We start from the raw sequence: 21,935 nt of genomic DNA, 5'->3' as shown, positions 1-21,935 counted from the left end.
TGTGGTAAGTGCATTATGCTATCTCAATCAAAAGACTACATGTACAAGTATACGCCAAATAAATGTACACTTTTCTGTGAGAACAAGTCGAGCATTCTTTAGTGCAATTTTAAGTATGTTTCTTTAAAGTATATAAAAAATACACTGAAAGTATGCTTTCTTATCCACATGATGGGAGGACAAGAAAATAATCTCAACCCATTGTCTGATCACATTCATCAACCCTGTTACCAAAGTTTTTGTAAGAATAATAATCTCTATAATAATAAATCACTTCTATAATTTATGGTAAATTCAACTTTATCATTAAATATGAGTTAGATTTTGCTTAAGTTATGCTTACAACCCTGTCAGATATTCTGGAAAGTTAATTTACCTGATACAGTTTGGTGTTTATGGTTTAATGATAAAAACAACAAAAATCCAATTTCTATTAATCTAAATCTTGAATCTTTCTAACATGAATGAAGGATAAACACCAACCTCTTTGTTCTTCAGTATCTTCAGTGTGTTTCATTCTGCAGGGTTCTGGATCACTCATGTTCTCACTGTCCTCTTTAATAAACTCAGTCTTCAAATTTCAGCTCCTCCTGATGCTCTGATGCTCATCTGATGGGAATATCACAGCATTTATTGGAGAACTGATGTGGGAGGAGCTTCATTGATGATGCGCTTGTTGTGGGAGGAGCTTCATTGATGATGCGCTTGTTGTGGGAGGAGCTGATCTGCCAAAATAAAAAAAGTATATCAGTTACTGAGTTTGTTTTTTATACTAATGGACCATTATATATTATATATATATATTTTAGTGGTGGGCATAGATTAATTTTTTTAATCTAGATTAATCTCACTGTAATTTTGGAATTCATTTAGATTAATCTAGATTAAAATGGCTAATTTGAATTCTGCCTAAGGCATTCAGAATATGTGTGCTACCCAAATAATGACTAAAAGTAATCTGCCATTTTGTCCGACAAAGCAGTCAGGAGTTAGAAGATTAACCTCGGTGGAGTTAAACTTGAAAAATTGTGTATATTGACATAGGGCTGGGCGATATATCGAATGCTTTTGTCACGCGCATTTCTTCAGTAAAGCCGTTCCCTGATTGCCGCTAAATCGCCATCACCTGCTTTCAAATGAAGCGGCATTTAATAGACAGAGCCGTAGTTCACTGATAAGACACGCAATATCGCATTCAATATCGACGGCGATACATATCGATATTGAACGCGATATTGCGTGTCTTATCAGTGAACTACGGTTCTGTCTATTAAATGCCGCTTCATTTGAAAGCAGGTGATGGCGATTTAGCGGTAATCAGGGAACCGGCTTTACTGAAGAAATGCGCGTGACAAAAGCATTCGATACATCGCCCAGCCCTATATTGACATCTTTCTGCGTTTGAAACAACATTGATTCTCATGTTCATTCATATTTATTTGATATGCGATTATTTTATGCCATAAATGTTCAAACAATATATTTTTTTTTATCAACCAATAAGAGTCTCGCGTATACGCGGCATGTTAACGCCGTTAACAGCCCACATATATATACCAAGCATACCAAATGTTTCCAAGACTGTTTCTCGATTTCTTATTTTTTAGAAACCATGGAATCACCAAAGACGTTTTAATACATTATGTGGTTAATATATTATTTTATTAGACTGTTTGGAAACATTCATTGATTTAGCTAAACACAGCAACATTAAAACAACTTCAAACACACAGATGTATTTAGTGAAAGTGCTGTGTTATGCCGCGTTCCAGGCAACCCATAACCCGTGTTTTTCCAACCTTAAACCCATGAAAGTGCACTGGAACAACAGTCAAAGCAGTGACTTCCCACCTGTGAACTCGTACTAGATCGATGCACTCCCAGTTACGGGTTCTGACGTCAAATAGCCTGCGAAACAACAATGGCAGCCCTTACGGATGCGGTGTTTATGCAAGTGCACGGTAAAATATAAGGTATAACAGCTTCTCTTGCCTCATGTGCCATTTTCCTCCTCTGTTTCCTTCAAATAAGCAAGGAGTAAGCAACTTTGGGGACTGAAATAATTCTTAATGAGCATAAGCTCCATATGGTCCGCCATGTTGGTTTGTTTACACTTTTACGCAGTTTGGTGTGACTTTCCTGGAACGCTACAAAGTCGTGAGTCGTGATTTGAAATCGTGACTTACTGGCTCAAAAACCTGCCTGGAACGCAGCATTACTCCACATCGGAAGAAGCGGAAGCGAACGTCTGGGAATAATATAAGCTCCACTGCTCTGCGTTCGTCTGTCATTAGCAATCGCTCCAGCTCCTCGTTCTGCTAAAACGTCTTTCAGCCACACCCTGCTTCATACTACAGTAATGTTAATAAATCATTATTCATTTGCTCAATAAATATGACTTCTGCTTGAATCCCATTGGATTCTTTTCCATTGGCTGTAGACGTGAAGACACCTCTCATAATTCTGTGAAATCAAGGCGTCATCAAGCTATGCTTTTGTTTTGGATAAGTGGCCTCTAATGGTGACAATTACATATTGAAATAAAGAGTCTTTTCAGCAGCTGATGATCCTCAGACTATCACATTGATCATACGTGTAATACCTCCCCTTTTAAAAGATACGGGGGTTCAACAGAAATTCAATCAGTACTGAAATTTAAAACCACCTCATCAAACAAATATACATTACTTTTTTTTTTTTATTTACACCAGTGCATAATTGCCACAAAAATACACCATTGGTGTCGCCAGCCAATAACCTACTGTAAGAAATAAAGGGCCAAAACACAGGCAAAACACTTGAACTTAGGGTCTTTTATTCTCAACTGTGACTAAAGGGACACAACTTGGGTAAAGTTGGTTTTATATTCGCACATCCGTATTCAATAGCCTTGTTAATCACACTACATTGGACATTCAGTGGACAATCACAAGTAAATATGCCATTAAAACAATACTTGCCTATTTTGATCGACTGTGAAAAATGTTGTAAGTTGACAATCGTTGGTTGTCAACATCATGTCGCTGCTTAAAATTCGCAAACATTAATTTATTGCACATTTATTGGAAAGTCTGAATTTATCAGAAGTCCGAATGTGCGAATATAAAACCAACTTTAGGGACACATGAAAAAAATAGGCTTGCTTTGGCTTTTGGGGTTGGAGATGAATGAGTTTACAAAACAGACAAAAATGTTTAGAAATAAAAATAAAATATGAATTGGTTTCCACTTTACAAATTATCAGAATCAATGTGGCATTTAAAGACAAAAAAAAAAGACGGTACAGAAAGACAACGGTAGTGGCCTTTATACCCCTGAAATTAAAACAGTAGCATAAGGCCACATGCATCATTAAACTATCACTGAATTGTCACAGTATTAGCTTTATCATAGATAAAGTCTTGAATTTTAAACAAATAATGCAACACAGATTACGCAAGTTTCAAAATATTTGCACAAAATTTACAAAACATGCATTTATGATTCAATAAAACATAAATAACTCACCCTGAATTATTGAACACAATACGAATCTCAGAGGGTCTATTCAGCATTATTTCTCCCCTCTGAATTTGACAAGAAAAGCAGTACTGAACTGATTTACACAGTTTTCCCATTTTATGCACAATATAAATTCCATAACATATTACATTATGAAATGGGCAAATACAACACTTACGCTTTTGATTCACGATTCACAAATGAACTCGAGGAACAAACTCTCCACGTGAGCTCGCAATCAATCCTCATCAATTGTCGCTAAGCAACCGCTTCGGTATATGACTCCCCGATGATACTGAATTACAAGTGAACATTTACAACCTTTTGGCGTTAATCTCTCTCTCTCACACACACACACACACGGCTAGGCGCTACTCGCGCTCTCGCGAGAACCAACTCTCAGGCGTGATCTTGACTCACTGAAACCTTAAAGGGCCAGTATCATAATGTGTTATCAGGGTATACACTGTAAATGTAATCTTCATAATGTAGGATGTTGATCTTAATTAGAGATTTCAGGTAATTTTTCCCCCGGTTACACATAAGAAAACTTTGTCTTTGTCTCTGCAGTCAATAAATGAAACTAATGATAATCAATGATAAACTTTAGATGAGCTGGAATAATGAGCGATGAGCCAAGTGTATACTATATCCACGATGTATTTTGAGAGCGATGCAATGATATAATCCAGTGAGTGAGGAGTTAAGACGGTCAATGGCGTTTGGCGAATTGTTGAGGTGAATGCTGAGTTAATTAAGCCGTATGCGCCGCTGTTACGGATCAACTGGGGATCATGTTAACTGGGGGCGCGCGCGAGCACGCAGATAATTTTACCTGGATTTCCAGCAGAAGTTAGACGGCGATAGATTCGTCACATGCGATATTCCACGGATCATGGATTAAAAAACGTATATTTTACCAATTGTTACATTGCGATGCGTAATAAAGCGCCTCGATTTCGCGGTGTTCGATCCTGCGTTTTTAAGGAAGTTTATCATGCTCCACGTCAAGCTCACAAACCACGCCCACGTTAACATGGGACACTATACCCTGCGTTCCAATGTCCATACTATCCATCCTAAATAGTATGTGAGATTAAAATAAGTGTGTCCCAAAGCATAGTATGTTGAAAAGAGTATGCCAAAAGTCCCAGGATGGTCTACTATTTCCGGTAGATTTTCGAAGTGTGGATCCGTGCACACTATAGAGGCTAATATTGCCCACAACCCATTGCGCATTGGACGAGGATTCAGTTCAGAACTACAAACACGAGTAAAAAGTGTTAAAAAAACTACAAAACATGGCGGATGCAATCGACGCTGAGCGATTTGAGTGACTAATAATCAGTTTAACCTGATAGAAAATATATATTTAATGTTACCCGTGTTATTTTTCATCTGCAAATACCAATGTGGACTTTAATGAAGATCTGATTGGCCATTAACTTTTAAATGCATCATTATGCATTAATATGAGGAGAGTTCTCCACATGAAAGACCCGCGACTGCAGATCAACGTGCTGTATTTCTCTCCGATACGGTAGGAAATTAGCTAAATGAAATGTGGAGGATGTAAGATGATTGACAGGCCAGTTTACGGTGACAGGATGCGACAGAGAGAAAAGACGCGATTGTATGATGTGTTAGTATGTCCCAAAGCTTGTCTGCTCTTTTGCTACACACTCAAAAGTAAGTACTTTTTGTTCACAGAAAGAGTACATACTTTTAGGGCGTAGTATAAGTAGGCGAATTGGAACGCAGCATATAGTTTCAATGAATGTCAAATGTCAAACTTGTCAACGAAACTAAGTACAAGTATTTATTTTCAACAATAGTGTATCATATTGTGTCTGCCATGTTTTCTAAACACAAATTACAACAGACAGATTAAGTTTAAATTAGCAGTAGGCTACCTAAAGCAAACATGAATTACAAAGTCCTTAATGTTTTTATTAACAAGTCTTGTTAATTTATATGTTGCTTGTTCATAATCAAATTATTTATTTTATGAGCGATTACATATATTAAGGGGAAAAAACAGACACTTCAGCTTGTGTTTGTTCTAAGTGATTTTACTGATTCTGTTCATTTTATTTTCTGAGATCTCTTGCTTAACAACTATGTTTCATTCTGGATTCATGACTGATTTGAACTCAACATTTCCTCTGGCTTAGGAATTATAAAAACTATTTAAATAAATGTGTTTTATTTTTCTCTAAACGATTCAAATAGCAGAACAGAACTCTGTTTAGAACAATTCTGTATTTAATAGGCTACTGAAGTTTCTTAATAGCCTCAACAATTAAAATAACTGAATTTAATGCTTAAAGTCATAGTGTGTATGTATTGTACATTCAGTTAGGTGCTTGAATTTAATTGATAACCTGTTGTTCTTTGAACAATGAAGAACACTGGCATGTTTAAATGTTTAAGATGAAACTGTGTTTAAACAGTGTTTAACAACTAAAAATGAAGCATGCTGTTATAACTTTCCTAATGTCTCATAGGCTCTTTTTCCAGTTTCCATACTGTCTTTTGTATGAAAGTCCTGTGACAACCAATCAGTGGCAACCACAAGTTTCTCAGGACATATTATACTGTGATGATGAATTGTTACACATTTTGCTAATTCCAAAAGACAGTATACATCACTAAACTCATAATCATTTGGCACCTCACACAAATACAGTGCCTCTTTTCCAAATAATTAGAATAGGAAACTGAATATATGACACAATAGACTGTCAGTTTAAAATTTAATGAGTGTGGGCCTCTTCATATGTAATATGACTTTGAATTATGCCAGTTATCTTTATTTGGTACCGACCTCAGTAACATTTGGATTCAGCCTTTGTGAAGATTTTAGACGACCCAAACACCTGTGAAGAGATGAGGACAACACCTGCGAGGACTTTAGATGACCCCAACTCTGAATCAACATGCAAAATTATCCTTATATTATAATCACTATGGCCAAGAATCATTATTGCCTTAATATGTTTCTGCTTAACTGAATGATGTTAACTATCCATACTTATATTATCAAAGAACCATTTTTGCCATATGAACATTACATTGAGAGTCATTTCTGACATAACATATTTCTCTTCATAGTAATTTACACATGTATTTTATGTAATGCTGCTTTGAAGCTAGGCCTATATGTATTGTTAAAAGAGCTTTTTGTGATTTTGCACCTGTTAACTATGCATGTTTGTTGATCATTCCCTTAAATAAATATTCTGGAAAAATTCACTACATCCCATCTAGTTATCACTAATTAAAAATTATAACCAAATGTATAACTATTGCTTGTTTATCTCTCTTGACCACTCTTTAAGAACATTTATGGAGTATGCTTTAAATAACTCCTTCTTTAGCAATTTTTTTTTAAACACTTGACATCCTTTTTAAACCATAAAAATATTGCTGATGAAATTAAGAGGCAAATTAAGCAAAAATAATAATAATAATAAAAACATACACATGTGCTTTAAAGAAACGTAAATAGCTACTTTATTTAATGCACCTACAAAATTGTCAGAAATGTAAACAAAATAATCTGGGCGTGGTCTGTGAGACGTGACATGAAAACGCATTAAAACTTCCCTTAAACAGCGTCTGATACATTAGAACAGCGACAGGGGAAACAACAAAGTCCAACAATAATACAAACATTCATAAATAACGTGGAATGCCTTTAAATCTCCTCCGTAGAAAATTACCTGTGACGAATCTAGCGCTGTCCAACATCTGCTGGAAAGTCAGGTAAAACTTTCTGCGTGCACGCGCATGTCCCCAGTTGACATGATCCCCAGTTGATCCGTAACACCGCTGTGTGGTCTTTTACCTTTCACCTGCTCGTGCTACCCTGGAGACGTGCACGAGTATTATCGTGACAGCAATGCAACAAAACATGAGGTAACATTAGAATAAACAAAATGTCCTTTCTACAAATGAAAGCAAAATAGTTCACATTAGTGATGGGACGGTTGATACCGGAGCTCCGATGCTCCGACGCAGTTTTCAAAGCACTTTTGTATCACACATTGTACCGATGCTTGTATCGAAATGACAATACCACGTGATTGATGACGTTTGAAACTTCAGTATCGGAAAGTCGAGACAGCTGGTTTGAAAACATTAGTGCTTCACTGAAAGGAAAAATGCGTTTAATCATGTTTTATTACTGTAGTCTCAGAGACCCCGAACAGAACATAAGGGTTAAACAGCTCATCTAAAATATTTATTAACTACTCATGTATGATCACATCATTGTATTTTATATTATTGATCAAATATGTGAATCCTTTGACCATGCAGGTTGCACATGACACGAGTGGTGATCTCATTGTCATAAATTAATTTAAATGAGATTACATCAGATTAGATAAAAACAGATTCAAGACAAGAGTGATACGTATGTCACGGACTTGAAGCTTTGATCACGTGATTTTTCAAACCGTAGATCTGTTCTGCAATGATTTAGATATGAGGCTTGTTCGACTTGATGCAGCGCCGCAAACCGATTGGCGGCTGACTTGAAGCAGTGCATGCCGGTAAGAAATGTTGTCCGATGTTATGAAATATTCGGTGTCTGAGATTTTCGGTGACACTGGGCGGGGCTTACATGAATATTCACGAGTTTCCAGTTTTGAGTTAAAGCGCCACTGAAAATGTTAGTGCACGCTCTTCGGCTTACATTAAAAGTAATTAGCAAATGTTTCAGCGTTAAACGAAGTCAAGCTTATATTCTAACTGTTACTGATGCACAAGATTTTATAAGCTATATTGTTTTATGTCGTGTCATGTGTTAGCTGCTGGTTAGCTGTTTGATATGAACACAGCCAATGATTCACGGGTGTCGTTAGGATTCGCTAAACGAGCCAGTAGCGTTTTAAGTAGCCTATTTTTGTCTTTTAAGCATATAATTTTGAAAGTTTGCCAAAATGTATGGTAGCATAATAATATTAATTGTAAACTCCTGTGGTGAAGGCAGCAGTGAACTTTCCTAGTTTGCAGAAGCACTTCTAATCTGGGTAGACTTGAATTTCTATGTGTAATGTTTCAAAAATAAATTGCACACATGCAAGAAAACATGTTAATGTACTTTAAATATAGTTTATTTATTATCCAAATAGGCCATGGTGAATTATGCATGTGATAACTAATATAATATCCAAAATTCTTTCATTCCCAAATGACTTTTGCCAATAAATATCCCTGTACACCAGACAAAGCAGACACTTTTATTTTTCACTTTGTTTTGAACATGACAGTGTATTAAAATTTTAATAATGTTTGTTGTAATGTCATTTTATTATAAATTTCAGATTGTGTCAGTAGCAAAGGCTGGTATCACTGGGATCACAAGAGCAGACCAAACTTTCATTTGTCTGGGATTCCAAGACCCTGTGTAAAGTGTGTTTAAATACAAGTGTTTTTGCTAATTAAATATGTCATATGTCGTGACTTCTTCTCAGTTGTGAATAAAATTCCAACACAGAATCAGTTGCTTTTTTTATTCAAAGTGAAACTACTCATTATTTACTTTAATCTTTGATATTACAGATATGCAAATTACTACATGGTCTATTATTTTAGCAGCTTATTTAACATAAATAAAATTTTAATTGTTATGGAAAGCTTGTAGAATAGAACTAATACATTTCATATATAATATACTGCAGGTTTGATAATTTAGTTCCATATAGTTTCATATCACCACTGTGTTAAACTGAATCCTGAGTGCTTCATGTTTTTTCCACATTTTTTTTTTTTTTTTTTTTTGTCAATGAAATGCATCATTTTGTGGGAAAAAAGATTGAGAATGTTTCCTAATAATATGAAAAAAAATAACTCTTAACTGTAGGATTTAATAAAGTCTCTTTAAAAATATTTACCAACTGAGCAAGCAATTAAGAAATGACAGAACAATCACAGTATGTATATATGTCTGATTATCCACATAACAATAATATTCCTCATACTTTTGTCAATTGTCTTCTCCATATAGTAAACGTGCTGCAGGGAAGCAAATATCACTGTCTCATGTTTCTATTCATAGCAAGCAGATTAACACACTTTACACAGGGTCTTGGGATCCCAGACAAATTAAAGTTTGGTCTGCTCTTGTGATTCCAGTGATACCAGCCTTTGCTACTGACACATTCAATCTGAAATATAAAATAAAATGAAATACAACAAACAGTAGTATTACAATTTTTAATACACTGTCATGTTCAAAATAAAGTGAAAAATAAAAGTGTCTGCTTTATCTGGTGTACACGGATATTTACTGGCAAAAGTCATATTTGGGAATGAAAGAATATTGGCTATAGATATTATATTAGTTATCGCATGCATAATTCACCATGGCCTATTTGGATAATAAATAAACTATATATAAAGTACATTAACATGTTTTCTTGCATGTGTGCAATTTTTGAAACATATTACATATAGAAATTCAAGTCTACCCAGATTAGAAGTGCTTCAAGTTCTGCAAACTAGGAAAGTTTACTGCTGCCTTCACCACAGGAGTTTACAATTAATATTATTATGCTACCATACATTTTGCAAACTTTCAAAACTACATGCTTAAAAGAGTCAAGGTAATACAGAAACAACAAAAATAGGCTACTTAAAACGCTATTGGCTCCTTTAGCGAATCCTAACGACACCCGTGAATCATTGCTGTGTTCATATCAAACATAGCTAACACGTGACACGACATAAAACAATATAGCTTATATAAAATCTTGTGCATCAATAACAGTTACAAGCTTGACATCGTTTAACGCTGAAACATTTGCTAATTACGTTTAATGTAAGCCGAAGAGCGTGCACTAACATTTTCAGTGGCGCTTTAACTCAAAACAGGAAACTCGTGAATATTCATGTAAGCTCCGCCCAGTGTCACCGAAAATCTCAGACACCGAATATTTCATAACACCGGATTCACCGCATGACAACAATCACGTGTGTTTCGTGTTTATTGTCACGCCTTCAGCTCCACTAATGCTCAAAAATCTGTTTTTATGACAGTTAAAGCTCTTTTCATGTAGTCGCGATGTTGTGTCATGTTTATCAAAATAAAACGGATAAAAAACGTAGATCCCACTACATTGTTATTTAAATAACATAAGCTTATGTTGAACTTTATTCTTGTAAAAACAGACGCTGTAAGCAGTACATAAAGTTTTGAATGAAAAAGTCTCTGAAACATCAGTGTATTAGTCAAATATTGCATTTATTTCACTTCAGCTGTGATAAAGTATGCAAACCGATGCAAAAGCAGTGCGAGCGTCACTACAGGAAGCAGAAAGTGTCCGACTTCACGTCTCCATTTTCAGCTCCTCCCCGCCTGGACGCGGCTAATCTCGCTGATCGGTTACATCCAGCCACAGCCGATGTCGAAAACACCTATGGTTAAGAAAACAAGTCTGACCACCAGATGTCACTAATGCGCACTATGTGAAAAGCTTCGAGTAATGAACCATTTTTCGGCACAATTTGATGAAAGCCTCAAACGCTTCAGAAAGCCTCGGTTTCCCATCACCAGTTCACATCACTCAAATGTTTTTTTTTTTTTTTTTTTACAAATACAAGTCATCATTGGCAAATACTCACATTGAGCGTAAATTCTCAATGAGTTCTCAAAACTGGACATTAATACGAGTAGAATTAGGGAGCGTCAGTTCAACCATCCATGCGGATTCCCTCTACCAAACAACCTGACTTGCTTGTATGTATCTAGGGCTTTTATATATATGGTAGCTATAGTGACTAGCGCCCTCAAGCGGCTCCTAGTGGAATTACTCTTGACCCAGATATAACTCTTAATTCAATAAAAAGAGAAAAAAATACAATAAAAAAAAACACCTGGTAATGTTTAGACTGTTACATTTGTGTGCGGCTTCTCTCTGCTGTGGATCCTCTCATGTCTTTTCAGAGATGATGACACATTGAATCTCTTGTCACAGTGTGAACACTTGTAAGGTTTTTCTCCAGTGTGAATCCTCTGGTGCCGTTTTAAATCACCCACTGTAGAAAAAGTCTTCTCACACTGAAAGCACATATAATCTCTTACACCAGTATGAAGTTTCTGATGTCTCTGTAAATATAACAGCTGTGAAAAACTCTTTCCACACACAGAACATGAATGTGGTTTCTCCTTCATATGAACAGTCAGGTGAGCCTTCAGGTTTGATGAGGTAACAAATGTTTTGCTGCACTGATCACATGTGAACGGCTTCACTCCAGTGTGGATCATCATGTGAACATCAAGACTATTTTTGTTTGAGAAACTCTTTTCACACTGATCACATATAAACTCTTTTTCTCCAGTGTGGATCCTCATGTGATTCTTAAGTTGTGCTGATTGACTGAAACTCTTCCCACATTGATCACATGCAAATGGCTTTTCTCCAGTGTGGATCCTCATGTGAATCTGAAGATAATGCTTGTGTGAGAATCTCTTGTCACACCATTCACACATGAATGGCTTCTGTCCGGTGTGAATTTTCATGTGTCCTTTAAGGCTTGATGATTGTGTGAAACCTTTCCCACATTGATTACATTTAAATGGCTTTTCTCCAGTGTGGATCCTCATGTGTCCTTTAAGGCTTGCTGATTGCGTGAAACTCTTCCCACACTGATCACAAGTGAACGGTCTCTCTCCAGTATGAACTCTCATGTGAATATCAAAATGTTGTTTGGTTGAGGAACTCTTTCCACACTGAGTGCAGGTGAAAGATTTCTTGGCTCCTCTTTTCTTCAAAAATGTCTTAGTCTTTGAGCGGCTCAAAGGTTTTTCTCCAGGTTTGACATGATGTTCCTCCTCCACTTCACTCAGTTCTTCTCTCTCCTCCTCATCTTCAATCATATCTAAAAATGGAAGAAAAAAAAGAGAAAATGTCCTCAATGTTTGATGTCCTTTTCAGTACATCAAAATAATTCAAATAAATTAAAGAGAAATATGAAGTGAAAGAACATACAAGTGAACCCCGACGTAACAAAGCGGACAGCTGCTATAAAATATTACCAACACTTTAATGCTTATATAAATGAATTATACGTGCCTGAACATTTCCATGGATGAGGTACACTGATCTTCCTTTTATCATTTTTAAAACATTATAGACAAATCTTATTTTTCTAATGTGATATTTACATTAAAATATATAATACTTTCATATTTTGACACCAACTTTTAGATATGTAACCTGTGTAACCCTGTTAAACATGACACGATTTTCCTCATTTCTCATTTCTTAAATTGTGACACCCAGGAAGTGACATCATTTGGGCTCTTTCTACAGCATGATGGGAGGACAAGAAACTAATCAACTTTATCAGTAACTATGAATCAGATTTTGCTTAAGTTATGCTTACAACCCTGTCAGATATTCTGGAAAGTGCATATATTTTGGTGTTTATGGTTTATTAATAAAAACAACAAAAATCCCATTTCTCTTCATCTAAATCTTGAATCTTTCTAACATGAATGAAGGATAAACACCAACCTCTTTGTTCTTGAGTATCTTCAGTGTGTTTCATTCTGCAGGGTTCTGGATCACTCATGTTCTCACTGTCCTCTTTAATAAACTCAGTCTTTGCAGATTTCAGCTCTTCCTGATGCTCTGATGCTCTTCTGATGGGAATATCCCAGCATTTATTGGAGAACTGATGTGGGAGGAGCTTCAGTGGTGATGCGATTGTTGTGGGAGGAGCTTCATTGATGATGTGATTGTTGTGGGAGGAGCCGATCTGCCAAAATAAACAATAAAAGTGTATCAGTTATATATACACACACATGTATAAATGCAATGTCAATTCTCATAAATAATGGTCAGAAAAACAGTTGAAAGCATAAAAACATAATAAGAAATAAAAGTAGATATTTGTAACCAACAACAACTTTCTCAGTCTATTGACACCAATTAAATGAGCTTATATGATATTGTTGACTTGTGTATTTGCTTTATCCCAAATGTTTCCAAGACTGTTTCTCGATTTCTGGTTTTATTTTGTGGAATCCATGGAAACACCAAAGAAGCTTTAATATATTATGTGTTTTATTAGACAGGTGAGCAACTGTTTGGAAACATTCATCGACAGAAAATGAATCATGTTATGAAGCTCAACACAGCAGCATTAAAACAACTTCAAACACACAGATGTATTTAATATGATGAAACAGTGCTGTGTTACTCCACATCGGAAGAAGCGGAAGTGATCGTCTGGGAATAATAAAAGCTCCACTGCTCTGCGCTCGTCTGTCATTAGCAATCGCTCCTTGTTCTGCTCCAACGTCTTTCAGCCAAACCCTGCTTCATACTACAGTAATGTTAATAAATCATTATTCATTAACTCATTCATAAATATGATTTCTGCTTGAATCCCATTGGATTCTTTTCTACCGGCTGTAGACGTGAAGACAACACCTCCCATAATTTCATGAAATCAAGGCATCATCAGGCTATGCTTTTGTTTGAATAAGTGGCCTCTAATGGTGACAATTACATAATGTGCCTTTAAGTGTCAATTTACAGCAGATCTGAAGACATCAGCATAATAAATGAGGTGAAAACAGGAACTATTGACATGAAATAAAGAGTGTTTTCAGCAGCTGATGATCCTCAAACTATCAACACTCATTAAACAAGCCATTCAGGATCATCAGCAGATCATCTCACTTTATTCTGAGTGTTTGCTGTTAGAAACACATTATTTCAGTCAGGGTAAAAGCCTATAAAACTGTTCATCAACCACTACAGCTAAATAACTACAGCAGCATAATAATATGTCCATATGAATACAGTTGGATTTTATAACTACATTCATTACAACAAAGTAATTAGATCATTCAAATGTTACAGTTTTATACGTGCAGAAACTGACAATCATAAAATCTTTAACAGTAAAAAACACCAGCAATATTTTCCAGTGTCAAACTTTATCAATACATTCATAATGATATGAATAAATACATTATTCATTTATATTAACATTTATGTATAAATTTAAAATTTCACGTTTTTTTTTTTTAAATAGTAATAATATCTAGGTCTGAATGGATCATAATGGATCACGCTACAAACATAAATGATCTTATAATACATGATGCAACACTGTGTCCATTATCACATAATTCACACTTTTGTTTTAACGGACATTAGACAACAGTGCAAAATCAAGCTGTTATATTTCTATTGTCAAACATTCCCAATTTTTCTGATGCATGTCCTTAATTTAATTTCATATGTTGGTAATAATTCAGTGTTTAGAAGCCTTTTAAAGAATTTTAACGAAAACTGAAATGGGTTTCTAGAGAGCAAAGGTTTTGTGGAGGCAAAAAAAAAAGAAATAAACAAAGTCTGTATTATAATAAACTGTTAATTTTTTTTTAAATGATCACTCTAGTGTTTGTACATTATTTTTTGTTGTCATCATTCAGGTTTTCGGCTAATTTCAGCTTTAATGTTTATTGTTTATTAATAGTTAGTAGGGTCAATGCACATTAATAAACTTTACAGTAAACGTGCCAGAATTAGCCCAAAGGGCTATTTTTCATCTGCAGACCCTTGACAGAATGTTAAAAAGTCACCCTAAAACAAAGATATAACATCATTAAACACATATACATCATAAAAAAAAAATAATAATAATAATAATATAAAGGAATGAAGAGAAACAAAAGAAAAGGGGGAGAGAGAGAGAAAGAGAATAAAGAAAAAGAGAAAAAAAGGAGAAAAAAAAAAAAAAAAACTAATAAAGAAGATGGCAACAGGAGAAGGCGACGTAGCCAAGAGCAATTTATACAAAAAAGTCTATTTTGTCAAAAATACAATACTAATGTTGGCAATGCTGATTTGTCAGTAACCATTTTTTAAGATGAAACTGAAAAAAAAAACAAAAGTATGTAATTTTCTAATAGTTGATGGGATGGAGTTCCATTCCCTTGCAGCTCTAACTGAAAATACAGACTGACTGAATTTGCATCGTTTGAGAGGTATAACACAGTCCCCTCTTTCCCCTCCCCTTGTCGATCGATGTGTGGTTGTTCTAATATTCACAAACTGTTTTAATGGTGAAGTCAAACTGTGTATAGTCTTAAACAGTAAACAAATATGCACATATTTAATCAAGTTATCCCAGCTTAGCAAATTGTATTTTTTTAATATTAAACAATGATGAAACTGAACTGATTTCTGATCAAGAGTTTTTAGTGTTTGTTTATACAATGACTCCAGAGGTTTCAAAGTAGTTATACTAGCTTGTGACCAAGTGGTAAGACAATAAGTAATATGAGAAATAATCATTGAATGCACATACATCAGAGCAGACTCAGATGACATATAACAGCGAATAAATCTAAAATTTGATAGACTAAACCTGACCCGGTTGCATACCTTTTTTAACTTGAGCCTTAAATGAAAGTTTGGAATCAATCAGAACACCAAGGTACTTATATTCAGATACAACTTGTAATCTTTCTCCTGATACAAAAACATCTGGTACTACATTATAACTATTAGTTTTGGTAAAGAACATACTCATTGTTTTAGATATTTAACTGTAAACAGCATTGTTCTAGCCAAGATGTGAAATGAACCAGTGATTCCGTAAGTTCATTTGCAACTTGTGACACACTACTTCCATGTATATAAATTACAGTGTCATCCGCATACATTTGAATATTAATGTTAGGACAGACGGACGGAAGATCATTGATGTACAACGTAAAAAGTAAAGGACCCAGAATAGATCCTTGTGGAACACCAGTGTATAGACTTAAAGGAGCTGACTTATAATTCTGTATACTAACATGCTGTGTTCGACCTGACAGATATGATTCAATCCAACTTAAAGTATGTTGAGAGAAGTTAAAATCTAATAATTTAGACAACAGAATTCTGTGGTTTACCGTGTCAAAGGCCTTCCTGAGGTCAAGAAATACAGCCCCCACAACCCCTCCTTTATCTAATAAAGACTTGACTTTTTCAGTGAAGTAGCAATTTGCCATCTCAGTTGAATAGTTTGCTGTGAAACCAAACTGCATTGGATGTAAAGTACAAGAATTATTCAAATGATAAGTAATTTGTGTAGCCACCAATTTCTCTGCAACCTTTGAAACTATGGGTAAAATACTAATAGGTCTATAATTATTCGCAGAATGAGGATCGCCACTTTTGAATAAGTGAACTGAAACTGAAACTCCTTGCGATTCGGCCTCCTCTGCCGCGTCGCTACCCGCACCAACATCCAGCGAAACAGAGCGAGGGGAATTAGTGTATTGCGCATAGCCAGACAATAACGTACCGCCACCAAAAGTGCGTACCTGTAGGATAGCTGGATCCGACATGGAATCCACTCGGCCGGTGTGACGTCGATCCAGGATGGCAGAGCCCAGCCGCCGAGCCCCCACCACACCCCCTCCCGTGGGCAAGACACCGCCACCAAAACGAGGGAAGTTAGTTTGTTGTACATAACCAGATAACAGCGCACCGCGACCCAGAGTGCGTACCCGAGAGGCATCCGAATCCAGTAAACTCTGGTTTGGCATAGCGTGGACCGGGACATGGATGAATATCTCCCGATAACAGCAGACTAATCATAATAATTAGTCCCAAGGCTTCATTTTGAAGAAATCGAATTGATGGCTTTGAATGTTTCTTCACTCGCTTATACAGAGATGGATAAATAAAGGTTAACGCTAAGGTATACTTCCCATATCCGACATTTCCCAGGGCGTATGTTTGTTCAACTAACCAATCAGCATGATTAACAAAAGTTTTCTCATATACATTGAATAATGAATGGTTATTAGAATGATCCACAAAAAAGATAAAATTAACAGGACTTAAAAAGTTAAGAAGCAAGCTGTAAACTAAAAGCGCTGTAACAACGCCTAATGCTCCTGCCTCCTGTCGCAGACCTGCAAGCAGACCACTAGTAGGCAGTGTCCGCTGTCATGTTGAGTATCAAAACAAAAGCCGAAGAAAAAGCCGCTCATCATGAGTTGTCAGAGAAGCTTACAAACAGAAACGGCAAATAGGTAATGACTTTTGTTGCAGTTTGACTTAATGTGTCCTCTGAAACAGAGTGTTTTTTCATTCATAGTGAAGTTGAAAGTTGAACAGACTACGCCGTTGCTATGCCGTACACTCGACGCGGAAGTATAAGCCTTTAGGAGCGTGTCATCGGTCGCCAACGGTAGATGATCGTAAGCCCGAGATACATTGCTCCATTTTATCAATCCTATGAGTCCACAACAAATCACACAGTGTGAATCTATTAAACTTGGGTACGACAAGCATGTAGACTGTGCGATGATGACACCTGTTGACTCGTGAGCTGCGTTGCAAGTTTCTATTGAAGAATCAAACATCAGCATGTGCTAGCAGGGGCGTAAATTTCATCTGACAGTAGGTGGGGAAAATAAACATAAAATTTCTTAAGAGCAATTTTTGAAGGGGACACAAATAATAGAGCCAAAATTTTACTTATAAAGAATATATGTAATGTTACACAGAAGAAAACCTACTATTATTAGTGTAGCATGACTGCCATTATGCTCATTGTTTCTATTTGGTTCAATGAACAAAAAAAAAAATGACTAAATTGGCCAATATATATATATATATATATATTATACAAACAGTGCCCTCCACAATTATTAGCACCCTTAGTAATTATGAGCAAAAGCAGCTGTGAAAATAAATCTGCATTGTTTATCCTTTTGATCTTTCATTCAAAAACTTCACTAAATTATAACCTTTCATTGAAGGAAAACAGTTGAAAGTGGGGGGAAACTCGGATTATGAAATAAATGTTTTTCTCCAATACGCGTTGGCCACAATTATTGGCTCCCCTAGAAATTCTTATGAGTAAAATATCTCTGAAGTATATTCCCATTCTTATTTACATTTTTTAGCACACCAGGGTGATCATGAACATGAAATTGTCCAGCCATGACTTCCTGTTCCACAAGAGTATAAACATGAGGAAACACAAAGGCCTTAATCATTTCCTTAATCATTCATCACAATGAGTAAAACCAAAGAATATAGTTCTGATGTGCAGCAAAATATTGTTGAGCTACACAAAATAAGAAAAAAGCTAATGCATTGAAAATCCCCATTTCCACCATCAGGGAAATAATTAAGAAGTTCCAATCAACTAAAGATGTTGCAAATCTGCCTGGATAAGGATGTGTGTCTAAATCATCCTAATGTGTGGTGAGGAGGAGAGTTTGAGTGGACAAAGACTCTCCAAAGATCACAGTTGGAGAATTGCAGAGATTAGTTGAGTCTTGAGTCTCAGAAAGCTTAAAAAATTATCAAAAGCACCTACATCCCCACAAGTTGTTCTGGAGGGTTTCAAGAAAAATCCTCTGCTCTCATCCAGAAACATCTCCAGCATATTCAGTTGTCAGACAAGACTGGAACTTCAAACATGACCCACTTCTATGGTCAGATGAAACTAAAAAAAGGGCTTTTTGGCAGCAAACCCACCAGATGGGTTTGGTGCACACATGGATAAAAAGTACCCCATGCCCACAGTTAAATATACTGCTGGATCTTTAATGTTGTGTGCCTATTTTTCTGATGGAGGTCCTGGACATCTTGTTCAGATACTTAGTATCATGGATTCTATCAAATTCCAACAGATAAAAAAAATCTAAACCTGACCGCTTCTGCTAGAAATCCTATAATGAGCCATGGCTGGATCTTCCATCAGGACAATGATCCAAAATAAACTTCAGAAACAGTGCAAAACCAACACAAAAATGTGTCACTGAGCACAAAATAAAGCTTCTGCCATGGACGTCCCAGTCCCCTGACCTGAACCCTAAAGAAAATGAGTGGAGTGAACTGAAGAGAAGAAGCACCAACATGGAGCTGGAATCGGAAGTATCTGGAGAGATTCTGTATGAAGGAACGATCTCTGATCTCTTGTCAGGTGTTCTCCAAACTCATCAGGCATTATAGGTGAACACTCAGAGCTGTTATCTTGGCAAAAGGAGGTTGCAAAAAGTATTGAATAAAAGGGTGTCAATAATTGTGGCCAACGTGTTTTGGAGAAAAACATTTATTTCATAATGTAAGTTTCCCCCCACTTTCAATTGCTCATAATTACTAAGGGTACCAATAATTGTGGAGGGCACTGTGTATATAATATATATAAGTTGTTTGCAACCAAGTCACCAAAATACGATTGATACACACAGAGCATAACCCAACACAAAACAGTAAATCTATTAGCCTTATTACAGTTCACATATTCTTATCACAATGTTAATTGTTGTTGGCGGGGGTTACTTAGTATCCAACAAGCTATTGAACAAGCTACCAAACAATCTAGGTAACATAGCGGACTCACAGAGAGAAAAAAAAAAAAAAAAATCATCAGTTATCATCTTTTTTTGTTGTTTTTGTTATGACTAATTACTAAGCACCGTCAGCATTAAAGAGAAAATAATCACTTCATCTGATGCTTTTGAATAAAATAGCCTTGACAGCCAACTTACTGGAGCTCCTCTCAACATCCGTCTGTAGAACTGTTCTCTCCCACCTGTGAAGCAACCGATTCTGTTCGCTGTGGAATGTGTTTTTTTTTCTTCTTCTTGTGAAATTTTCGGCAGCTTAGATGCTCCAAAGGCGTATTGCTGCCTATGGAAGCCCATTTCCGCCACTAAAAAAAAAAAAAAAAACTCCACCTAAAAAAAAAAAAAAAAGCCACTAAAAAAAAAAAAAAGTTTAATTGCGACTTTTTATCTCAGAATTGCGAGTTATAAAGTCAGAATTCTGAGATATAAAGTCGCAATTGCGTGATAAAAAGTCAGAATTCTGAGATATAAAGTCGCAATTGCGTGATATAAAGTCAGAATTCTGAGATATAAAGTCGCAATTGCGAGTTATAAAGTCAGAATTCTGAGATATAAAGTCGCAATTGCGTGATAAAAAGTCAGAATTCTGAGATATAAAGTCGCAATTGCGTGATATAAAGTCAGAATTCTGAGATATAAAGTCGCAATTGCGAGTTATAAAGTCAGAATTCTGAGATATAAAGTCGCAATTGCGAGTTATAAAGTCAGAATTCTGAGATATAAAGTCGCAATTGCGTGATAAAAAGTCAGAATTCTGAGATATAAAGTCGCAATTGCGTGATATAAAGTCAGAATTCTGAGATATAAAGTCGCAATTGCGAGTTATAAAGTCAGAATTCTGAGATATAAACTCGCAATTGCGAGTTATAAAGTCAGAATTCTGAGATATAAAGTCGCAATTGCGTGATAAAAAGTCAGAATTCTGAGATATAAAGTCGCAATTGCGAGTTATAAAGTCAGAATTCTGAGATATAAACTCGCAATTGCGTGATAAAAACTCAGAATTCTGAGATATAAAGTCGCAATTGCGTGATAAAAAGTCAGAATTCTGAGATATAAAGTCGCAATTGCGTGATAAAAAGTCAGAATTCTGAGATATAAACTCGCAATTGCGTGATATAAAGTCAGAATTCTGAGATATAAAGTCGCAATTGCGTGATAAAAAGTCAGAATTCTGAGATATAAACTCGCAATTGCGTGATATAAAGTCAGAATTCTGAGATATAAAGTCGCAATTGCGAGTTATAAAGTCAGAATTCTGATATAAAGTAGAATTCTGACTTTATAACTCGCAATTGTAACTTTATATCTCAGAATTCTGACTTTTTCTCACTACTGTGAAACGTTATTTCTCACAGTTCTTACTTTGCTTGCGTATCCTTTCATTGTGACTGACCATCAGGATTACTGCTTTGTTATTATTATACATTAAATAGACCATCAGTATTACTGCTTTGTTGTTATTATTATAAATAGACCATCAGGATTACTGCTTTGTTATTTTTATACATAAAATAGAGGACATCATAACGGATTATTTTTAGCGCCGATTTACCAATAAAGAAATATTGATTTTACTGGAGGAGACACATAAAGATTAGTCTCCGGACATATGCATTATGCAGGAATATGCATATAGAATGTTTCCACGGTAACCTTGTACACAGCGTTTCAAGGAGAAAAAACAGCTTTTACTGCCATCTAGTGGGCTTAATACTAAAACAACCAATACCTATCATGTTTCATTAACTTTGCAACTCAAGGGTAAAATCATGCAATTCTGCAAATTACAGTCGAGGTATTTGGACAATAAAAGTTGTTTTTAACAGAATGTATACACTAATGAATTTTGCACGATAATATCATAATAATTATAAGAAGAAGAAGAATCAGCTGTGGCGGAGGTGCAATAAATCAGACAAAGCTGAAGTGGCACATTTTTAATACATCCAACAGCTTCAGACTTCACTGCAGCACGTCTATCGTTGGATGCACTGTTACAGACAGAGATACTGACCATCAGTTAATTGCGAGAAAA

At 35.7% G+C, this 21,935-nt stretch overlaps 1 protein-coding gene across 1 annotated transcript in view; it reads right to left on the bottom strand.

Annotated features, from left to right (window-relative positions):
- Positions 1 to 21,935, bottom strand: part of LOC137017073 (zinc finger protein 502-like) — a 634,288-nt gene that overhangs the window by 2,276 nt on the left and 610,077 nt on the right. Inside the window, exon 14 of the mRNA XM_067381009.1 lies at positions 11,496 to 12,176. Within this exon, the coding sequence (XP_067237110.1) occupies positions 11,496 to 12,176 (681 nt within the window). The remainder of the gene's footprint in view (positions 1 to 11,495; positions 12,177 to 21,935) is intronic.

The sequence above is a fragment of the Chanodichthys erythropterus genome, chromosome 3 (assembly GCF_024489055.1).
Source record: "Chanodichthys erythropterus isolate Z2021 chromosome 3, ASM2448905v1, whole genome shotgun sequence".
NCBI classification, from domain to species: Eukaryota; Metazoa; Chordata; class Actinopteri; order Cypriniformes; family Xenocyprididae; genus Chanodichthys; species Chanodichthys erythropterus.
The sequence above is the reverse complement of the archived record's forward strand: the minus strand, read 5'-3'. Positions and strand labels throughout refer to the sequence as shown.